We start from the raw sequence: 22,326 nt of genomic DNA on the forward strand, positions 1-22,326 counted from the left end.
CCAAGCTAAGGCCAGGCATTTATACGTAAGAATAAGTCTCCAAGCATTTATCTGGGAGCTGGGTAGCAGGCCCCCAAAGAGTTAAAAAAGAAAAAACAACTACACTCTGGTATGTATTTGTGGTGTCAATATAACTGAGCTATAAGTCCTGTCTGACATTTTATACTTAATATCTGAATAAATATACTTACTGCCTGTTAAACTTCAGTAAATCTGCATCAACCATGTCAGCCAGTGGCAAGTTAAATAAGCAAAAAGAGGCGTGAACAATCACCCTAGAAAACAAGTTACAATACTGTATACATATGAACATTCTACAACCACAAAGCACAGATCTTACTATTAAAACAAAACAATACAGGACATGGACAGATGGCTCAGCAGTTAAGACAATTGGCTGCCCTTTAAGAAGACCCAAGTTCGGCCGGGCGGTGGTGGCGCACGCCTTTAATCCCAGCACTCTGGAGGCAGAGCCAGGCGGATCTCTGTGAGTTTGAGGCCAGCCTGGGCTACCAAGTGAGTCCCAGGAAAGGCACAAAGCTACACAGAGAAACCCTGTCTCGAAAAAACAAAAACAAAAACAAAAAAAAAAAAAAAGAAGACCCAAGTTCAATTCCCAGCACCCACATGGTGTCTCAGAACTATCTGTAACTCCAGTCCTAGGGTTACACACTCTTCTGGCCTCCGTGGGCAACAGGTACACACATACAAGTGAAACATTCATACACATAAAATAACTTTAAAACAGCAAGCCAAGCTGGGCACTGTAGTAGATGCATGCAGTCCCAGCACATGGGAGGTTGAAGCAGTAGAATCAACAGTTCAAATCAACTTTAGTTACACAGTGAGTTCAAGACTGGCCAGCCTGAACTATGCAAGACCCTGTCTCAAACAAACAAACAAACAAACAAAACTAAAATAGAAGACATAGGCAAAACACTTCAAGAGACTAGGTAAGTCTAAGAACAATAACAAGCCATTTAAGTTGTTCAGCAAATGAACTAATTTATTTTTATATGATACTCAAAACACAGGAAACAAAAAGCAGAAACAGACAAATAGAATTACATGAAACTAAAAAACATATTCAAAGCAAAAGGAAAAACATCGAAGAGTGAAGAGGTAGCTTACAGAATGGGAAAAAATATATGCCAACTATTCATCTGGATTAATATGCAGAGTATATAAAGAATTACAAAAGAACTTCACAATATCAAACCACCAAAAATAAATAAATAAAACTAAAGGCAATCCCATTAAATATTCTGAACAATCTTTTCTCAAAAGAAATATAAATGACTGGGCTGGAGAGATGGCTCGGTGGTTAAGAGCACTGGATGCTCTTTCAGAGGACCCAAGTTCAATTCCTAGTACCCACATGGTGGCTCACAACCATCTGTAACTATAGTTTCAGGGATCTGATGCCCTCTTCTGGCCTCCGCTAGCTCAAGTACACATGTGGTGCACAGCTATACATGCAGGCAAACCACCCAAACACATAAAATAAAATTTCTTTCAAAGATATACAAATGGCATAAGTATATGCTAAATTGGTCATTGGGAACTATCAGATATTTCACTCCAGTTAAAACGATTATTATCAGGTGGCATGGTGTCGCATACCTTTAATCCCAGCACTCAGGAGGCAGAAACAGGCAGATCTCAAGAGTTCAAGGCCAGCCTGGTCTACATAGCAAGTTCCAGACCAGCAAGGTCTACACAGTGAGACCCTATCTTTAAAACAGGGAATGGCTATTGTCAAAAAGCCCAAAACAAAAAGTCAAGTGTGGGTGATGTAGAGAAGGCCCCAACAGACTGCAGACAGGCATGTACATTAGAGAAGCCACGGTGGAGAAGGCTGTCTGTTAGCTCCTCCAAAGCCTGAAACTAGAGTGCAAGTAGATCCAGCTACTTTACTGATGGGTATACCACCAAAGGAAACAAAACCAGATGCCAAAGTGATATTCACATAGCCTAGTTTATTGCAGCACCACTCACAGTCGCTATGATACAGAATCAGCCTAGATTAATGGATGAACAGATAAGGAAAATATGGTATGCATATATAATGAATATTACTCAGCTGTGAAGAAGAATGAAATCCTGACCTAAGTAGCAAAGCGCATGGAACTGCAGAGCACTGGTTTCAGGGAAATAAGTCAGAGTCAGAAAGACAAGTACTACATACTTGTTCTCTCTCACATAGAAGGTTTTGTTTGTTTGTTTCAATAAGCCTGAGCCGGGCGGTGGTGGCGCACGCCTTTAATCCCAGCACTCGGGAGGCAGAGCCAGGCGGATCTCTGTGAGTTCGAGGCCAGCCTGGACTACCAAGTGAGTTCCAGGAAAGGCGCAAAGCTACACAGAGAAACCCTGTCTCGAAAAACCAAAAAAAAAAAAAAAAAAAAAAAAAAAAGAAAATAAGCCTGAATGTAGAATAGTGAGTGCAGGAAAGTGAGAAATAGTTAAAAAGAGGCTAGACATGATAAGTACACATGCAGATGTACTAGGATATCACACTCAACTCCAGCAATACATGAAATATCTCTTGACTGACTTGCTTCTGAGATGGTCTCATACAGTCCATGCTGGCCTTGAACTTGCTATGTAGCCAAAGATGACCTTAAACTTCTGATCCTCCTGCCTCTACCTCCTAAGTACTGGAATTACAAGCATGCATATGCCTGGGTTTTTGTTGTTGTTTTGTTTTCTTTTTTTTCTTTTTTTTTTTTTTTTTTTTTTTTTTTTTGGTTTTTCGAGGACAGGATTTCTCTGTGTAGCTTTGCGCCTTTCCTGGATCTTGCTCTGTAGACCAGGCTGGCTTCGAACTCACAGAGATCTGCCTACCTCTGCCTCCCGAGTGCTGGGATTAAAGGCATGCGCCACCACCGCCCAGCTTTATTTTTCTTTTTTGCATTGATTTATTTATTATATGTGTGTGGTATACGTGTTCATGTAGGTATGTGTGAATAAGCATGTTGTACACTCATGGGTACTAAAAGTGTCTTCCTCAAACACTCTCCATCTTTTTAAAAAATGTTTGGTTAGTAGGTATGTGTGTGTGTGTCTGAGTCTATGTATGTGTACCATGTGTGTATAGGAGCCCACAGAAGTCAGGAGAGGACATCAAATCCCCTGGGACTGGAGTTACAGGCTGTTGTGAGTTGCCATGTGGGTGCAGGAACTGGAAGGCACTGAACCTGGGTCTCTTACTGCTGAGCCATCTCCCCAGCCCTCCATCTTATTTTTGAGACAAAGTCTCTCTCGTTGAACCTAGGGCTCACCAATTCAGCTGGGTAGGCTGGCCAGTGAGCTCCAGGGTGCTGTCTCTACCCCATGGTCCATGCCCCACTTCCATTGGGATTATAGGCACATGCTGGTCTGTCTGGCTGTTTACATGGGGGCCAGGGACCCTCATGATTATACGGAAAGCAGTTTACCAACTGAGTCATCTCAGAGCCCCTTGTTGAGGCTTTTTGTTTGTTTGGTTTTTGTTGTTGTTGTTATGTTTCACTTGTTTGTTTTTGATTAGATGGTTTTATTTTCTTTTGAGACGGAGTCTCCAGCTTCAGCCTTTGGAGTGTCAGGTTACAGGAGTGAGCCACCACACCTAGATTATTAAACAGAGCCTATCTTTGCTACAAATCTACTATATGAAATGCTTTCAAAACACAAGCTGCTAATAGTCCAACAATTTCACTGAAAGGTACAATGTCCCAGCCTACAAAGGAGAATCAAACTCCATTCAGATCAAATATGTTAAGCCTGGCGTGGTGGCTCATGCTTGTAAGTCCAGCTACTCCAATTAGAGATGTTTAGATGATTAGAAGGATTCTGGAAAAGTGTAGTGTGATGCTGAAATAGACCTGGCATTTACTTACATGATAAAAGTGAAATAAACAGCCAAACAGTAATAGTACTCCTGTCCCAGCAGTAACATGACAATGGCGGCCGCTCCTTCTAGGTAGAAAGAAATTAAGATAATCTTATAGTAACCATATTTCTTCAGCCAGGACTGACCTAGAAGTACCAGGCACTGCAAGGGAAAGAGATTGACACTATGTTAAGAACAAGCCTGCCCCACCCATTAATCCAGTCTACCTTTGCTGACAAAACTAAATAGCTTCTGAACTACATCTGTTACATCATGGCTCAGACTGTCTTGACGGGGAAGGCGTGTGTGGGTTTGGTTTGATTTTGAGATGGAGTCTCACTATGCTGCCCCATCTGGCCTGGAATTTACCATGTAGCCCAGGCTAGCTTTGAACTCTCAGTAAACCTCCTGCCTCAGCCTCCCAAATGCTGGGATTATAGATGAGCCACTATACCCAGCAGTTAATCCATGCATATTTTTAAAAAACGAAGCTAGGGATGTAGCTCCGTGCTCAAAAGCACACACGAGGCTCTGAGTTCCACCCCCAGCACTGCCAAAAAGGGAGAAAAAGCAAAGAAAAAACTACAGACATTAAGCTGGGCGGTGGTGGCGCACGCCTTTAATCCCAGCACTCGGGAAGCAGAGGCAGGCGGATCTCTGTGAGTTCGAGGCCCGCCTGGGCTACAGAGTGAGTTCCAGGAAAGGCACAAAGCTACACAGAGAAACCCTGTCTCGAAAAACAAACAAACAAACAAAAACTACAGACATTAATATTGTATGGATATTAAAGAAACTGCTATTTCCCTAAAACATACGGACGACCCGGGAAGTGAAAGGCTCAACCAAACTAAAACAAATACCAAGTTTACACGTGGAGGTTAAAGCCCAGCATTGACTAAGCATCTCATCGTCCACACTGTGAGGTAAATCTGAAATGCCCCTGCTCCTGAAATCAGGAGCCTAGTACACAATAGCTAGGTCTCATCCCATTTCTTCTGGTTGAGTGTTATGTATTTAAGCATTCCAACAAATTCACACTGAGAACTAGTTTTTTTCCCCCCTTTTCTGCATTTTTGCTCCCAGTTCTGAAGCTGTTCCTTGTTCTAGACTGAAAAGTTATTACATGTATAGGCATGGGCATTCACCAAGATCAGAAGACACACTGTTTTCAACGTGAAAAGTGCACATTGTTTAGCCCAGAGATGTTTCCACTAACCAAACGTATGTACATTACAATCGGAGAGGATTTTGAACAATGTAAGTCAAATACAAATGCCCTTTAATAAACAGAAGGGTTTCCCCTCTGGCCCACTCTTTGGCTTACTCCTCTACTTTCAAGGAACAAGAGCTCCTTTTCTAGAGGCTGAAAACAGTGCCTCAGTGATTGACGAGCTTCAAGGCATTTCTTAGAGGGGAAGTACATAAAGCATGCAGCAAGTTCCAGGATGCTCTTTTGTGCAATTATATTATAAAGTCACTCGTGTCCACTTACTGGAATGAAGCTGCTTCATATCAGACTCTAATACAGAAATATGCAAGACGTCAGTAACTTCTAATTGCCCGTGTGCTCAAAGTCAAGTTACTTCTCCTAAGAGACATTTTCTCATGTCTAACTCTTCTCCCCTCTCAACTTTTTGCTCTATTTTATTGCATTCTACCAACGAACAACATCCCTGTCACTCCCCTCTCCCCTCATTTAGGTCCACAGTCAGTGTATAAGACATTCAATAATTTCTAGCTATTATTTTTGTGTCCACTACATAGAGAGAGGGAGACATGGGCCAATGCTATTATTACAAAAAAGCTCATAGGAACAGAGGAGAGAAAGACTATGTCTGAAGGTCAAGCCCGCCACAGGCAGAAGTTGGCTTCCCTTTCATATGTCCACCTTGTCCCACGTAAGTGTTGGCAAAGTCACCCACAGAAACCTAAAGCAAGCCAGAGTGAGGAAGGCAGTGCTGTGGTCTTGGTGTCTAGTCTGAGCTGTCCCTGAGTGCTAGCAAGAGCCAGCATCTCCAGAGGGTTCTCTTTATGCTAGGAGCCTTTTAAGTCAACCGTGTGTTTTCCTTTAGTCAGTCTGCCTAGTGACTGCATTAGACAGGTTCCGTTTTTTATTTTCATTTTACAAATGAAGATAAGGAGATACAGAGAAATTGAGTAACTTACTGAGGATCACACAGTTAATAGGGGAGCCAAAGATTCTCCCTTGAAAAGATTTCAAGCTATACCCTTAGATGCCCCTAATCTGCTTCTCTTAGGGGAGAGGGATGACTGAACATTTACTGGAGAGAAAGACCACTTGGCATCCTCAGTCACACCATCCTGCACACATCTGATTGCAGAAGTTAAGCTGGGTTGGGCCTGGTCAGGACTTGGATGGGAAGAAGACCACTTAATTCTCAATCTATAGCCCAGGCTGGATTTCTGTGAGTTCAAGGCCACATGGGCTACATGAGATTAATCCAGTCTAAAAGAAAAAATGATCCAGGCACTAGTGGCATACACCTTTAGCTCTAGCACTTGGGATCACACACCTTTAATCTCAGCACTAGGAAGGTTAAACAGGAAGTGATATGGCTGGGCAGATAGAGGAAGTCACATGCCTTTAATCTCAGTGTGGTGATATATTGCTTGTAATCTAAGAAATAAAAGCTTGCCTGAAGATCAGAGGACAGAGCTAGCCACAGAGTTAGCCATAGAGATCAGGCAGTGGTAGCACACACCTTTAATCTTAGCACTCGGGAGGTCAGCCCTGAGATCAGGTACATACAGGTAACGTTATATGGACTGAGCACGTTATATTTATATATTTAGGAATATATATACACATATAATAATTAAAGAAAAGAGGCCATGGATTTGAAAGGCAGCAAGGGAGTGGGTGGGAGGGGTTGGAGGAAAGACAGGGAAGGGGTAAATGATATAACTACATCATAATTCCAAAAAAAATTAAAATCTTTTTAAAAATCTATCCAGGCCTAGGGGTAGAGACCCATAATCCCAGATACTGCAGAGACTGAGGCAGGAGGGCTGTTTCATTCCAGCTAATGTCTCTATAGAAATGGACAGATTGATCCTACAATTCATATAGATTTTCAAGAGACCAGAGTAACTAAAACGATTTTGACTCACACTTTCTATGCCATCAAGAAATTGGGAAAATATAAACAATCTATCTGATAATGGATTATATCTAAAATTTTATAAAGTGCCAATATAACTCAGTAATAAAAATACAAGAACTGGGTGTGAGGCACATGTGTTAGTCCTGTACTTGGGAGGCAGAAGCAAGATAATCTTGAGCTTGAAGTCAGCCTGGGCAATGTAGCAAGACTCCAGCTCAAAAACAAAAAATAATTAGGACCCAAGGAGACACAGGCCAATGATTAGAACCCTGGGGGTTGTTCACCAGCCAGCCTACTTGGTGAGTTTCAGACCAGTGAGAAACCCTGTCTCAAAAAAAAATAAAATAAAAGGTATGTAGTAACACTCAAGGTTGTTCTCTGGCCTCCACATGCTCTTGCACACATATGCACACACACTGCACGCACACACAAATGCACTTGTATATATACACAAATATAAATACACACATACACACAAATTAAAATAAAAAATTAGAAGATAGAGAAAGTATGGTTTTAAAAATATATAATGAACAAAAATTAGAAAGCAACCTATTTAAAAACTGGGCAAGCCGGGGAGGTGGTGGTACATGCCTTTAATCCTCTGAGTTCAAGGCCAGCCTGGTCTACAAAGTGAGTTCCAAAATAGCAAGGACTAATCAGAAAAACTAAAAAAAAATTAGAAAATCTTCCAAAAACACACACAACATTCACTTCACAGCCATCAGGGAAATGCAAACCCAAGCATGATGAGGTGTCATTCATACACAGGAAGATTGCTGCAGGAAAGAAGGCAGGTTTAATCCCAGCACTCGGGAGGCAGAGCCAGGCGGATCCCTGTGAGTTCAAGGCCAACCTGGTCTACAGAGTGAGATTCACCAAAACTACACAGAGAAACCCTGTCTCAAAAAACAAAACAAAAAAAAAAATGAAGGCAGATAATAGCAAATGTTAGTGAAGTCTGGAGGAACTGGAAACACTTTGCACTATTACAAACAAATTGTGCAGCAACTTTGGAAATCCTCCACTATTTCAGAATGTGAAGCACAGGATCACTCTATGGGACAGCCTTTTTATCCCTAGATATATATCAAAAAATATGACAGCTCAGAGGGTAAAGGCACTTGAAGTCAAGGCTGATAACATGAATTCAATCTCCAAAGACCATATAGTAGGAGAGAACTGACTTCTGCAAGTTGTCCCCTAACTTCCATACACCCACAGTGGCATGTCCATGTCTATACACTGTGGTGATATTCTGTTCCCCAAAATACATTGTGCACCTTAATAAATTTATCTGGGATCAGAGAACAGAACAGCCACTAGATACAGAGGCCAGAAAATGGTGGCACACACGCCTTTAATCCTATCACTTGGGAGGCAGAGATCCATCCGGATCTCTGTAAGTTCAAAGCCACACTGGAAACAGCCAAGCATGGTGACTCACGCCTTTCTTTAATCCCAGGAAGTGAGCCTTTAATCCCAGGAAGTGATGGCAGAAAGCAGAAAGGTATATAAGGCATGAGGACCAGGAACTAGAGCTGGTTAAGCTTTTAGACTTTAGAGCAGCGGTTCAGCTGAGATCCATTTGGAGATGAGGACACAGAGGTTTCCAGTTTGAGGAAATAGGATCATCTGAGGAATTGTCAAGGTGAGGTGGCTGTGGTTTGTTCTGCTTCTCTGATCTTCCAGCACTCACCCCAATACCTGGCTCCAGGTTTGTTTTTATTAATCAGACCTTTTAACAATTCATGCTACAATACTCAAGTACACAGAATATTTTTTTAGTAGAAATGAGGAGCTAAAGAGATGTCTCAGTTAAGAGTGCTTACTGCTCTTTCAGAGAACCTGGGTTCAGTTCTTCACACCATGGCAGCTCACAACTCCCTGTAACTGCAGTTCTAGAGGATCTGATCCCCTCTTCTGACCTCCGCAGCCTCAGGCACACACTGGTGCACTCAGACACATGTGCACAAACAAATCTGGAAATATATCAAATATCCATCAACCAATGAATGGATAAGCAAAATGATACAATGGAGTATTATCCAGTCATAAAAAGGAAAGTGCTATAGTTTGAATATAGTTTGTTCCCCTCAAAAACTCCAAGTTTAGAGTGGAAACAATCCAACTACGGTATCTAGAGATGAGCCTCTGGAGGCAAGCAGGATGGATAAAACTTCAGGCTGGAGCTTCCATGATTGACTTCTCATGGCTTTATAAGCAGAACTCATATGCATATACCCAGGCCTGCTGACTTGCCTTGCAATGATCTGCATGGCCTTAAGACTACTAGCAAGAGCATCACAAAATACAGCTTCTCTTCAATCTTGAATCTTGAGCAGGGAAATAAACTTTTCCCTTTTTTCTTTTCAGTGCTTGGGATGGGACCCACAGCTTTCTATATGCTGGGCAAGCACTCCCTATATCCCAGGCCTAAATCTCTTTTCTTTAAAATATATCTAGTGCACGATTGACAAATAACTTAAAAAAAAAAAAAGGTCAGGGCCAGTAGCTCGTGCCTGTAATCCCAGTTCCTTGGAGTCAGGAGAACTGGAGTGAGTTCAAAGCCAGCGTGGATATTGGTGCCACACGCCTCTGGGTGTGCCTAGGGGCCTGGGAGAAGACCCATCCTAAATGTGGTCAGCAGTTAGATCATGGGATGAACACCTGAGTAGGACAAAAGGAAAGGAAGAGAAAAGCCAACAGCGCAGCCATCCCCGTGATCTGCATCCTGTCCACTGAGTCCAAAACAGCCTCCACCACCTGTTGGCACCACCGGACTGTGGTTTACTTGACCAAGTGTATGTGGCCAGGCAAACACAGCCTGAGCCCTCTGCAACTGAATCAGAAGAGCCCTTGACGTTATCTGTCAGCCGTTCTGCCATGGTGCTAAGAAAAAGTTAATACGCTACTCTATGCAGAATAGCTTATTCCTTAACCCCGGAAGCGTCTAAGCACCGGGTTTTACCTATTATTTAATTGCAAAATTAGAAGAATTCTGTATCACAGGCTAAGTCATAGATTTAGAAGACACAGTTAGCTGAAGGTAGCACTATGTCAGCAGTCCAAATGGTTAACAGGGAACATGCCATCGCCCATAAGGGTCATGACCACGGAATTTTAATAACGCTCTGAGGTTCCAGGACTCAGGCTTTTTGCCAAGTGTTTTGAAACTCTGCTCCAAGAATTCTTGATCAAGTTGACTCTTGTGGGTTTTTTGTTTTGTTTTGTTTGTTTTCATCAGAGTTACTGTTTACTTAAGAAATGATGGGGAGGGGTAAAGAAAAGGATAGTAGTACTGCTGTGGGCCTCTTGAAAGAGTCACATGTAAGTGTCTTCTTCGTTCTGTACTTTGTTTTTGCTTTATTTAGTTTTGGGTTTTGGTCTTACTTTGTAGCCAAGGATAGCCTCAAACATGTAACAATCCCCCTACCTTAGCCTCCCTGAGTACTAGGATTACAAGTATAAGCCATCATGCCCAGCTACACATCAGAGTCCTAATAATAGCTATCTATAGATGGTTTTGATGGTTTCTGAAGTTATATTGATGCTGGGGTTAAAGGTTAAGCATGCTGGGTGTGTTAGCACTTTGCCAAGGCTAAGGTAGGACTATCATGAGTTTTAGACCAGCCTGGGCTACAGAGTGACAATGTCTCAAAAGAAAAGAAAAAAAATAAGTACGAACTGTTTTAGTGTATTTACTAAATGAGATTATAAGGTGGTTATTGAGAGGCCAGTAGAAAAAACATGGGTCAAAGGTTAAAGGAATCCTCAAGCTCCATGGGTCATAAGGAACTCCAGGTCTAAACTCTGACTCCGGATGTGATTCATAATCTAGTTTATAAGGCTTCTTGGTTCTCAGCCAGCGGGGGTGAGGGACTCCTTTCCCTTCCCATGTGCCTTGATTTTCCCTTTCTTTCCTGCCCCTTTTGAGGTTTCTCCCATGAAGATGAAATTTTAAATGCCTGAACAAAGCAAAAATACACACTCAAGGAAAGCCATTTCCTTCTTCCACAGCTTGCTGGTGCTTAGATTCGAAGCCAAATGTTTAAAATACTGGGTCACAGAGATGGCTTGACACCAGACTTAACCATCTGAGTCCAGTCCCTGGAACCCACATGGTGGAAAGAGAGAAACCACACCTCCAAGCTGTCTTCTGACCTCCACGGGCCACCGTGACACACACAAACATACACATGCACACAACTGTCCAGGCTTGGTGGCTCTCTAAGTTCAAAGCTCGCTTGGTCTACTTAGCAAGTTCCAGGCCAGCCAGGGCTATACAGTGAGACTCTGTCTCAAAACAAACACATGCATACACATAATAAACAGATAAACATAATTTTAAAAATAGTTTGTTTCTTAAATCACGCTGCTTGGTCCTCCCTGTGCTCTTCCCCTGCTTGCCTTTCACTTGCTTTTCCATCATTTCTACGGGATCCTGCCCAGCAGCTGAGCTTTTAAACTCTTGTTTAGAGTTTGTTAGTAAACGTGTGTCAATTAGTAACACTACCCATTTAGTCACATTTTTCATTTCCTCAGACAGCTACGAGTTCATCTTTAGTCCCACCAGAAAGACACATGGAGAACCTTCACATACCTGAGGGCAGATGAAGCCAGCCCCATACATAACACTCCTTGCGGAAGAAGAGAGAGCCTCGGTGGGAATGAGGTTATCTGCAAAGATCATCATGAAGTTACTGAACAAGGTCAAATGGAAGACTTGGAAGAAATTCACGATGAGGAAAAGGTGGAAGTTCCTCTGAGACAAGATTTGTCTCATGGGTAAAATGGCGGAGGTCCATGCCAGCTCCTGTTCACTCTCAGAGAGGAAGGCTTCCTTCGGGTTTCTTTTACATTCAAAATGCCGCATATGGAACATGCCACTGTAAAGGCTGGTAGCTGCCAGGAAGGCGGTGACGACGGCGACGACCTGAAAATTGGGCAGGATTTCCATGTTGTGAGAGATGAGGCCACAGAAGAGGACGCTGGTGGAGCCCAGCAGGGACGCCACCTGGTTGATTTTCATCAGTTGCAGCCTGCTCTCGTGTCTGGGGAAAGTCTCTGCAAACAAGCGGCACTGGGCCTGCTGCACCCAGGTAAGGGTGCTGTCAAACGCGCACAGGGAGACGACCAGATGAAGTCCATTGAGCCAGTCACCTTCTTGATAGTGTCTCCAAGGGAACCAAGGGAGCAGGAAGGCCGCTGCATGCAGAAGGGCTCCAAACAGGGAACAGTGGTAACTTAGACAGCAATCATACTGAGAGTTCATAAGAAAATACCCACTCAGGTCATTCAGAACATTCCAGATCATTAAAATTACCTAAGGAGAGAGAAAATAATACACATATAGGTTGTGTAGTTGTTAGTTAGTACCCCTGAGGCTGAGTATGGTGGCATATGCCTGTGATTTCAGCACCTGGGCGGCTGAAGGAAGTGGATCATTGAGTCTGAGACCTGCCTGCCGATACCAGTGACCCAGAGAGCAGAAGGGAGGGTGGAAAGAAAAGGGGGCAGGCAGGAAACAGGAAGGAAGAAATCCTGATGAGAAGTATCTAAAGCTGAAAAGTCGCAGTTTTCAGAACTATTACTTAGCATCAATAATAGTGGTAGTATGCCACTCAAAGGCAATGTATATTTGTTTTGCTTTCAGGTATAGTACAAGTGTTTACATGCATTACTTTACCAAATCCTTAAAAAAAACAACCCTCTGGTATAGGCATTGTTATTCCTCTGAACTTACAAGGTTAGTTTCTTGGGACAGAGAAGATAAGCAATTCATCTAGCTAACTGAACAGAGTAACCCTGGAACCAAAGCAGTGAACCCAAAGAATGTCTCCCACTGTGGCACACAGGGCCATACTTCCTCATGAGATTCAGGCCCTTCCTCCTGTTAAAATTCATTTATTTACTTTATGTTATGTCTATGAATGCTTTGTCTACATGTATGTATGTGTACTATGTGCTTGCCTGGTACCAATGGAGGCCAGAAGAAGCCATCAGATCCCCTGGAAATGGAGTTCCAGATGGCTGTGAACCACCATGTGGGTGCTGGGAACTGAACCCAGGTTTTCTAGAAGAGCAAAACGTGTTCTAAATCGATGAGTCATTTCTCTACCCTTCCAAGACATCATTTTCCATATCTACATTAAGTAAGATTAAGATACCAACAATAATAAATCAACTCAAAATCAACATAGTAAATTATGTAGTTCCATAATAAGCAACATTATAAGCACAAGGGGAAATGTAAAAACATTATATCTATCCATTCAGTTCATTTATGATAAATTATAATACAATTTGCCAATATTATCAAGCTTTTCAAGGTATAGCATCTGGGCTGGGTAGTTTTATGACAACTTGGCACAGGTTGGGGTCATCTGAGAGGAGGGAACCTCAATTGAGAAAATGCCTTCATAAGATTGGGCTGCAGGCAGGACTGCAGGGCATTTTCTTAATTAGATTGATGTGGGAGGACCCTGTCCATGTTGGTAGGGCCACCCCTGAGCAAATGGTCCTATAAGAAGGCAGACTGAGAAAGCCATGGGGAGCAAGTCAGTAAGTGGCACCCTTCTATCATCTCTGCATCAGCTCCTGTTCCAGGTCCTTGCCCTGTTTGGCGTTCAGTGATGTACTATGATGTGGAAGTTTCAGCCAAACCCTTTCCTCCCCAACTTGCCTTTGGTCATGGTCTTTTTTTTTTTTTTTTTTTTTTTTTTTTGGTTTTGGTTTTTCGAGACAGGGTTTCTCTGTGTAGCTTTGCGCCTTTCCTGGATCTCACTCTGTAGACCAGGCTGGCCTTGAACTCACAGAGATCCGGCTGGCTCTGCCTCCCGAGTGCTGGGATTAAAGGCTTGCGCCACCACCGCCCGGCTGGTCATGGTCTTTTATCACAGCAACAGAAACCATGACTAAGACAGTATCTTCTCCTTCTTCCCTCTCTTCTTTCCTCTTCTCTCCCAACCCATTCCCTTTGCCTTTCTCTCTCTTTTCCCTCCCTCCCTCCCTTTCTTTCTTTTTGAGATAGGATCCCTCTAAGTAGCCTGGACCAGCCTTGAATTCTCAGCAATCTTCCTGCCTCAGTTTCTTAAGTACTGAGATTACAGGTTTGCACCACCATAGCACAACATTTTCTTGATAACTCTTGCAGGTATGTGAAAAATCCACTCTTTGATAAAAGACTGTAAGACACCATGATAAGGAAGAAGCTCTCTCCTACATTTAAGGAGTAAAAATTACATCCCACCTGGGATTGATAGAAGGCCAACTCTGAAATCTTGTACAGTTCCAAGAAAAGTTTCACACAGTAGAAACTGAAAAAAGAACTTAACATTTCAGTTCCGAGTGTAATCAGAGAGTATGCCCAGGCTGCGGATTTGATATTTGAAAGTGTCATTTTCCATGCAGAAGGAAGTTTTCCTCCCTGTTTAAAAAAAAAAGAAGTTAGAATTCATTATTTGCACACAGTAGTTGATGGGTTAAAAAAATTTTAAAAATTCCATTAACATTAGTAATGTTAGTTAAAATCCAAAAATACTTGCTGTAAATGTCACCAGATTTCTTTATCTATTTATTTTATATGTATTCAACATTTTTGAGATGTTTCATGAGCCCCAATTTGCATGATGTATGACTCTAGTTACATTTGTGTGTGCGTGCATGCGTGCATACGTGTGTGCATGTGCAGAGACCATATGTCAATACTGAGTATCTTCTGCTATTGCTTTTCCTTTTATTTTTTTGAGGCTGAGTCTTTCACTGAACGAGGATCTCACCTATTCAGGAAGACTAGTGACTAGAAAGACCCAGGGATCCTCGTCTCTGCTTCCCTGGAGCTAGGACTACAGGCATAGGCCAGCACACCTGCTTCGTTGTTTCCTCACATGGATGCTGAGGATGGAGCTCAGGTCCTCAGGCTTGCACCGTAGGCACTTTAACAACTGTGCCATCCCCCAGCCTCTACTTACATTTTCATATGTCTTCTAAATTATCAAGTTTATACATGCTTAGCTGGTGGTCAAGGAGATACGTTTAGGCATCAGCCTCCCTAGCTGAGAAGGAGGAACAGAAAATAAACAGTGAGATGACAGCCTTTTGCTAAAATCAGAGGAAGACTCGAAGGTCCTTATCTGTGATACGCTGCTCATCCCACAGCACACACTTGCAGTGCAATAGTTAATGTGACCTTCTCTCGATAGACTGTGTAGCTTTGTGTTGTGGGATAGTTGTACAACGTGAAGATGTGTTGCTGTGATGGGTGAAATAAAAAGCTGAACAGCCAATAGCTAGGCAGGACAGCTAGAAGGGGCTTCCGGGCAGAGAGAGAGGATGAGGGGAGAAAGAAAGGCAGAGTCACCAGCTGGACACAGAGGAAGCAGGATGGGCAGTACAAAGTAAAGTTAACTAAGTCATGTAAAAGAACATAGATTAAAAGATATGGGTTAAAGTTATAAGAACTAGTTAGGAACAAGCCTAAGCTAAGGCCAAGCTTTCATAAGTAATAATAAGTCTCTGTGTCATTATTTGTGAACTGGCAGCCCAAAGAAAATCCGTCTACAGCTTTGATCCAAAAGCCATATCCAAGAGGAACCAGAAATAACATTTGTTTTGTTTTGTTTTTTGTTTTTCGAGACTGGGTTTCTCTGTGTAGCTTTGGTCCCTGAACTGGATCTTACTCTGTAGACCAGGCTGGCCTCCAACTCACAGAAATCCGCCTGCCTCTGCCTCCCGAGGGCTGGGACTAAGGGCATGCACCACCCCCACCCGGCTCATAGTCTTGTTCTAACGTAGATGCCCCTCTTAAATATAGCCTATCACCTCACTTTTGATCTGTACAAGTGGAAAATAGAGTAAGTTTAGCTAGCAGTAGGGAGCTGTAAATTCAACTTGTTTTTGTTTTGTTTTCCCAGACAAGGTCTCATGAGCTCAAAGGCTGACCTCAGACTTGCTATGTAGCAGAGGCTGGCCCTGAACTGCCTCCACCTTCCAAGTGCTGGAGTTGCAGGTGTGCACCACCATGCCCAGTTTGTGTGGTGCTTGGGATCAAGCCCAGGGTCTCATGTCTGCTAGGCAAGCACATTACCAACTGAGCTACCTCTCCAGCCCCAGATTAACTTTTTAAAACTTGAATTATTGATTACATATTTAAGATAATGTAGCTCAGGCTGGCTTGGAACTTGGAATCTTCCTGCCTCAGTTCCATGCAGGGTAGAATTAGAGGGCTGTACTTTGGCACCCCACTGATCTTCTTTATCCTTGGCTTACTAGACAATTTCACCAGCTCTCTGTGGACTAACTGAACTGGGGAAGAGATGAATTTCCATATAACCTGAGGATATTACTCACTTGAATAGTCTTCAGGCTTCTGCTTTAACCTTAGAATAGCAGGAACAAATTAGCAGACAACTCAGTCTACAGTGTCCCATTTCTGAGGGACAGGGAAGGCAACTGCGAAGGGAATGGGCATCATAGATGACCAAGTTACTGGTCCCCCAAACTCCAGAGAAAACCAAAAATGACAAAAGTTGGGTGTGGTGGTGCAGACCTGTAATCACATCACTCTAGAGGGCTGAGGTAGGAGGTTCAAAGAAGTGAATTCAAGAGCAGTATAGGTTCTGTGAAAATCTGCATCAACCTGCCACTTCAATTATTCGTTTCCAATTTTTACACTCTGGTAGACCCAAAGAGTAGTTTAATTGTACGCACCATAGAACTCCAGAATTATCAAAAGGGGTTATTAAGCTGGCATGCTTGTACATTCTTGTAATCCTAGCACTCTGAAGGCTGAGGAAGGAAGATCATGAGCTTGGAGCCAGCCTGGGCTAAGCACTGAGACCCTGTCTCACAGATAGAAACAAAAAGGACTACTAAATCCATATGAAACACTATCAGTAGATTAAGAAAGAATGTTTTTTCTCAGCCTGTAGCTCATTGGTAGAGTCATGGTCCTGGGTACAATTTCCAGTACTGTGATAACAGCAATGAAAATGTTTTATCCATGTGTATTTGAGGTTTTTGTTTGTTTGATTTGGGTTTTTTTTGTATTTTGGTTTTTTTTTTTTTTTTTGAGTCTGAGTTTCTCTGTGTAGCCCTGGCCATCCTGGAACTCACTATGTAGATCAGGCTGGCCTGGAGCCCAGAGATCTGCCTGCCTCTGCCATCCAAGTGCTGGGATTAAAGGCGTGTGCCACCATCACCTGGCTTGTGTGTGTGTAGTGGGTAGCTGTTTGAGCCATGCCCTGAAGCATCACCCCTAGTGAGGCAGCTGTAGTTGTTACACTTGTCTATGACCTTGAAATACCTGCCCCTAGGGCATGGCCACCCTTAAGACCTGAGATGCACATAAACTCTCTTTCTTGACTACCTTGTGTTTTGGATGCTGAGATCTTGGACCAAGCCTTTCAGCGTGGGACATAGCTCAGCTTTGCCGGGCCCTATGACAAATCTCCCATGGTTGTGAGTTTACCCCCAAACAAATTCCTTTGGTCATTAAGCTGATTCCATGGATTAAAAGCGATTTAATCACATTATGTGTGTTTTTGTTTTTGTTTTTAATTATGGGAGTGGGGTGGGGCTGGTATGTGCATATGAGTGTGGTTGCCTGTGGAGGCCAGAGGTGTCAGATCAACCTGAGCTGCAGTTAAACACTGGGTCATCTCCCCGGCCCCAGGGAGTCCTATCTTTTAAATATGTGTAAATTCTGCTTTCATGATAAAATACAAATCTGCTTTTCATTTCATCGTTCTGCAGTTCTCAAGGCTTAAGAAGTCCAAGTACTGCAGTATCAGGAGGTCAGTCAACATTTTTGGCTTTAAAAGGTAATTCTCAAACTAGAAAAGCTGGAAGTACTGGTGAAGGCTTCACCCTCGGGATTTGCTTTTGGTGTAAGTTCGAATGAAAATTGAGGCTAGAGGTCACCTTGTTACTTAGTCAAAAAAAAAGAAAAAAGTTGGGGAGTTGGTACAGCCCAAAGCCAAGATACAAATTTAGCCCACAAAAATCTAGACATTTTGTACTTCAGGCTTTCCAGCACAGGCATGCTGTGTCTTTCTGAACTGTTCTTCTAGCATTAAGTCAGAAGGGAGACACTTACAGACTTGGATCTTGACTTGGACTAAAGTCTCATAAGCTCCCCAAGTTCAAAAGAAGAATTTTTCAAAGAATTCGAGTTAAGTACCCAGCCTGTCTGAAGTGAATACAAAGTTTTAATAGCATTATGGAAAAACCCTGAACTCTTTACTTATATATATTGAGGCAAAAAAAAAAAAATCTTCCTTAATTCCCTCACAAACAAACGAACAAAACAAAACACATCAATATTTTCCTTTCAATTACATCTAGTCAATGTTTCAGTATCAAACTGAAAATCACTTCTCATCTTTTAAAAGCTGCCATTACTGTCTAAAAACCCCCTTAACATGATTTTACTATATAATGTGGAGTGTTTCATCTTTACAGCCAAGAACAAAGGATTCCAGAAGCCAACTTGTGTTTACCACAGTGTTTTATACAGCAGAGATTAAAAGCGGCAGGATGCAGTCATGCTAAGGTTGGATCAGCACACTGTACACTGGTAACTTATTAAGCAGACTCCGACACCCCCTGTTTAGCATCAGCTTGCATAGTTATTCACTAACCTCTTCTCGGCCAAATTTTATAACTGCAGATGCTATTTATGATTGCTTCGTGGAGACCCGTGGAAGACAGAGCTTTTAGCTCCAAAGGCTTTTCTCGATTCACTCTTTGTTCAGGATTTTGCAGAACACACACAAAAATGACCGTCTCCGAAAAGAGCATCCCTAAAAATGAACTCACAGACCCACCCCAAAATGAATAAAGTCTCTAGGGGTTGTTCCTTATTTCTTCTGAAAATTGTTAAAGAACATTCCAATATACCCCCCAAATTTGGAACTGATATGGGTTTGTCCTGGAGAAAACAGCCACCATGGTCTTTCAAATCAGTGACTGAGCTCAGATGCATGATTCCAGGTCTTCAGCTTCCACAATCTACAAGTCCTAAATTGAATTTTCTTTCTTTCCACAGGGTTCTGTCTGATTATAGTAATTGGTTCTACATTGTCTCATTTTGTGTCTGGACTGATATATTGATGTTTCTGGAAGAAGCTTTACAGGGGACCTAGTTTCCTGTTTTAAAAACATAGCAATGAAAAGTTGACCAGTGACATTCTGCTTTTTAGTGTACTTGTCAGAAGGGACTCATGAGTTCACCATTTCTCTGTTAATATTACTACTTGTTTAAAATTGTACTTGTATGCTGGGCAGTGGTAGCACATGCCTTTAGTCCCAGCACTTGGGAGGCAGAGGCAGGCAGATCTATTGAGTTCAAGGCCAGCCTGGTCTACAGAGTGAGTTCCAGGACAGGCTCCAAAGCTACACAGAGAAACCCTGTCTCAAAAAACCAAAAAATAAAATAAAATAAAATAAATAAATAAATAAATAAAATTGTACTTGTTTGCCGGGCAATGGTGGTACATGCCTTTAATCCCAGCACTCGGGAGGCAGAGGCAGACAGATCTCTAAGTTTGAAGCCAGCCTGGGCTACAGAGTGAGTTCCAGGAGAGCCAGGGCTACACAGAGAAACCCTGTCTCGAAAAAACAAAAAAAAAAAAAGTATTCGTGTATTTATTGTGTTAGGGAGGTGTGTATGTCACAATAACATGCATGTGGAGTTCAGAGGACAACTTGTGGGAGCCGGTTCTTGCCTTGCACCATGTGGGTTCCTAGCATCAAATTCAGCTTATCAGGCAAGGAAGCAAGCAGCTTTACCCATTGAACTATCTGACCTTCTCTACTTTGTTCTGCTTCTGTTTGTTCTGTTTTCTAAGACAGGGTCTTGCTATGTAGCACAGGCTGGTATCAAACTCACAACCCTCCTGTCTCTACATTCCCATCGCTGAGGGCGCCACCATACCCAGCTAATATAATCTGTTATTACTTTTATATTTTTGGTTGGCATTCCCCTAAAAGAAAAAATTTTTCTCATTTATTTATGTCACCATGGACTCATCATTAACAGGTTGCAATCTGTCACTATTACTACTTATTCTGATACTCATGGGCTGGGACTATGGCTCAGTACTTTCCTTGCTTGTGAGTAGTCCCTCAGTGCCACCAGAGGGAAAAGGAGAAAAAGAAGAAAGGAGGAGGGAGGCAGAGAGAGAAGAAAGCATATTATTTTGACGCTAACTGTTGTTCTTAATGGTACCTTCACAATAAGTGTTAGAAATAACACAGCTTGGGTGGGCTGGGGGGAAGGGGGGGACGATGCAATGTGATATGTAAAATTAAATTAAACAATAAAATAAAAATTAAAAAAATAACACAGCTTTACTGGGCACAGTTTCTTTGATTCTCACAACTCTGTTGAGCAAAAAAAAAAAAAAAAGTAATCTCTCTTAAGTGGTGCACTAAAGCCTTCTTTGCTAGTACAGACTGTGGCTAGACACCTAGATACTTTTTAGTCTAAGAAGACTTTTTTTTTCTTTTCTTTTTGGTTTTTCAAGACAGGGTTTCTCTGTGTAGCTTTGGAGCCTGTCCTGGAACTCGCTCTCTAGCCCAGGCTGGCCTCGAACTCACAGAGATCCGCCTTCCTCTGCCTCCCGAGTGTTGGGATTAAGGGCAGCACCACCACCGCCCGGCGAAGACTTTCTTAGGGAATTGAAGAAGAAAACCTCCCAGAACCACCTCACTGTGGGGACAGGGTGTGGCGATGCATGGCTTTTATTCCAACATTCTGGAGGCTGAGTCAGGTGGATCTCTGTGAGTTCCTGGCCAGCCTAATCGGCATAGTGAGTGCCAGGCCATCTGGGGCTACACAGTGAGACCCTGTGCAAACAACAAAAACAAACCTTACAGTGGGGAGACTTTCTTGTCCTTCACCAGACCACTATCCCAGGAGCAGGTGTTTAATGTTACACTGATTTGAGCATGGTGCATTTTATAACCCACAGGAATGAAGACGTCTGGAGAAGTAGCTTAGCGGGTAGTGGGTGGATTGACTGGAATGCAGGAGGCACTAAGTTCATCCTTAGCACTGAAAAAAGAAATTAGGGTGAAGTTTTCCTTACTCCAAATTACCCAAGATCCTACTCGTTTATATGGAGAATCAAAATTAACTGAGGAGCTGTAACTTCTTTCTAGCAATTTCTCCTATTTTTAACCATGGTAATTTGTGTACTTTTTTTTTAAGGCCACACGACTGACGCTTTTTTTGGATAAGGCAAACTTATAGCTGCTTTCCATTTTAGTTCTGGTGACACTCCGGATTTGTAGGAAGGCGTTGTTACTACAGGAGGTATCTAGCGACTCACTACTGCCGAAGTTGAACATTTACTTCTCTCCCCTAACTTGTTACAATTCTCGTTTCCTCGGTAGACCTTATCTATCTGCCCTAACAGCTGTGCCGATCTTTCTCCCTCTGAGAGGATTCACGTGTGAGGTACCCGAAGGTGCTAAAACCTCAACCCAAGAAACGGTAGTTACGTCTGCGTCAACAAGAGGGCACTGCCCTGCTGGCCACCAGTGCAACGCCTGCTCCCAGGTTTATCTTGGGCTCTACGAACCTTTAAAAATCATTCTATGCAAAACTACTGGCAACTTTCCCCAGGGGAGGCGGGTACCACGGGCCGGTCCCGGCCTCTGAATGTCAAGTGGGGCTGGTGACTGCCGTTTGAGGGGTTAATTTCCATTCCCTGGGAGGCCAGGGTTCAGACATTCAGGAGCAGCTTTCACTCAATAGCGTTCTCTCGGCCTTAACCTCGCGACGGACCCTGAATCTCCCTCTGCGCATCACCAAGGGCAAAGCCGAGGAGGGCTGGCCCGCTTCCGAAACCTTTAGGTGGGAAGATGATGCCCACTGCCCAGAGCCGAGAGTCCTCCGCAGCTGAGAGCAAGACACGCCAGAGAGCCGACGGGGTCACCGCAGCCGCCTCCACACTCCGGAATTGGAGTGCACTCACTGAGAAGACGCAACGCTGACAAAAGGGGCGGGGCTGCCGGCCGCACCCTCTCCGCCTTTACCCGCCTCCTTTGTTCCGTCCTGCGCCTCTATTGGCCAATGACACTCGGGCCCGCGACCTTCTTTGAGATGCTATTGGCCGAAGTCGCTGTCGCTCTGCCGGGGGCCCATTCGCAATTGGTCAAGGCGCCGCCCGGGTTTGAATCGTCTCCCCGGCCTGGGAGGGCTCTGCCAAAGTGCCACGTTGGGCCGGGCAGCGGGCTTGAGGAGCCGGCTCCGGGCGCCTCCCGGGGTGCGCTCGCTAGGGCGCTGGCCGTTGGGCGGCGCGAGGCGGACGCGGGGCGGCG

The 22,326-nt window shown here is 43.3% G+C and overlaps 1 protein-coding gene across 1 annotated transcript in view; it reads right to left on the minus strand.

The window, feature by feature from the left end:
• The window catches only part of LOC128124651 (transmembrane protein 180-like), a 29,221-nt gene extending 14,823 nt beyond the window's left edge, over window positions 1-14,398 (minus strand). Inside the window, exons 1-4 of the mRNA XM_052761192.1 lie at window positions 14,249-14,398; window positions 11,600-12,322; window positions 3,879-4,033; window positions 192-275 (exon numbers count right to left, since the gene is read on the minus strand). Coding sequence (XP_052617152.1) covers window positions 192-275; window positions 3,879-4,033; window positions 11,600-12,322; window positions 14,249-14,398 — 1,112 coding nt within the window. The remainder of the gene's footprint in view (window positions 1-191; window positions 276-3,878; window positions 4,034-11,599; window positions 12,323-14,248) is intronic.
• Window positions 14,399-22,326: the final 7,928 nt, after the last annotated feature.

This window comes from Peromyscus californicus, unplaced genomic scaffold (assembly GCF_007827085.1).
Source record: "Peromyscus californicus insignis strain IS unplaced genomic scaffold, ASM782708v3 Scaffold_4__1_contigs__length_199733344, whole genome shotgun sequence".
Taxonomy (NCBI): domain Eukaryota; kingdom Metazoa; phylum Chordata; class Mammalia; order Rodentia; family Cricetidae; genus Peromyscus; species Peromyscus californicus.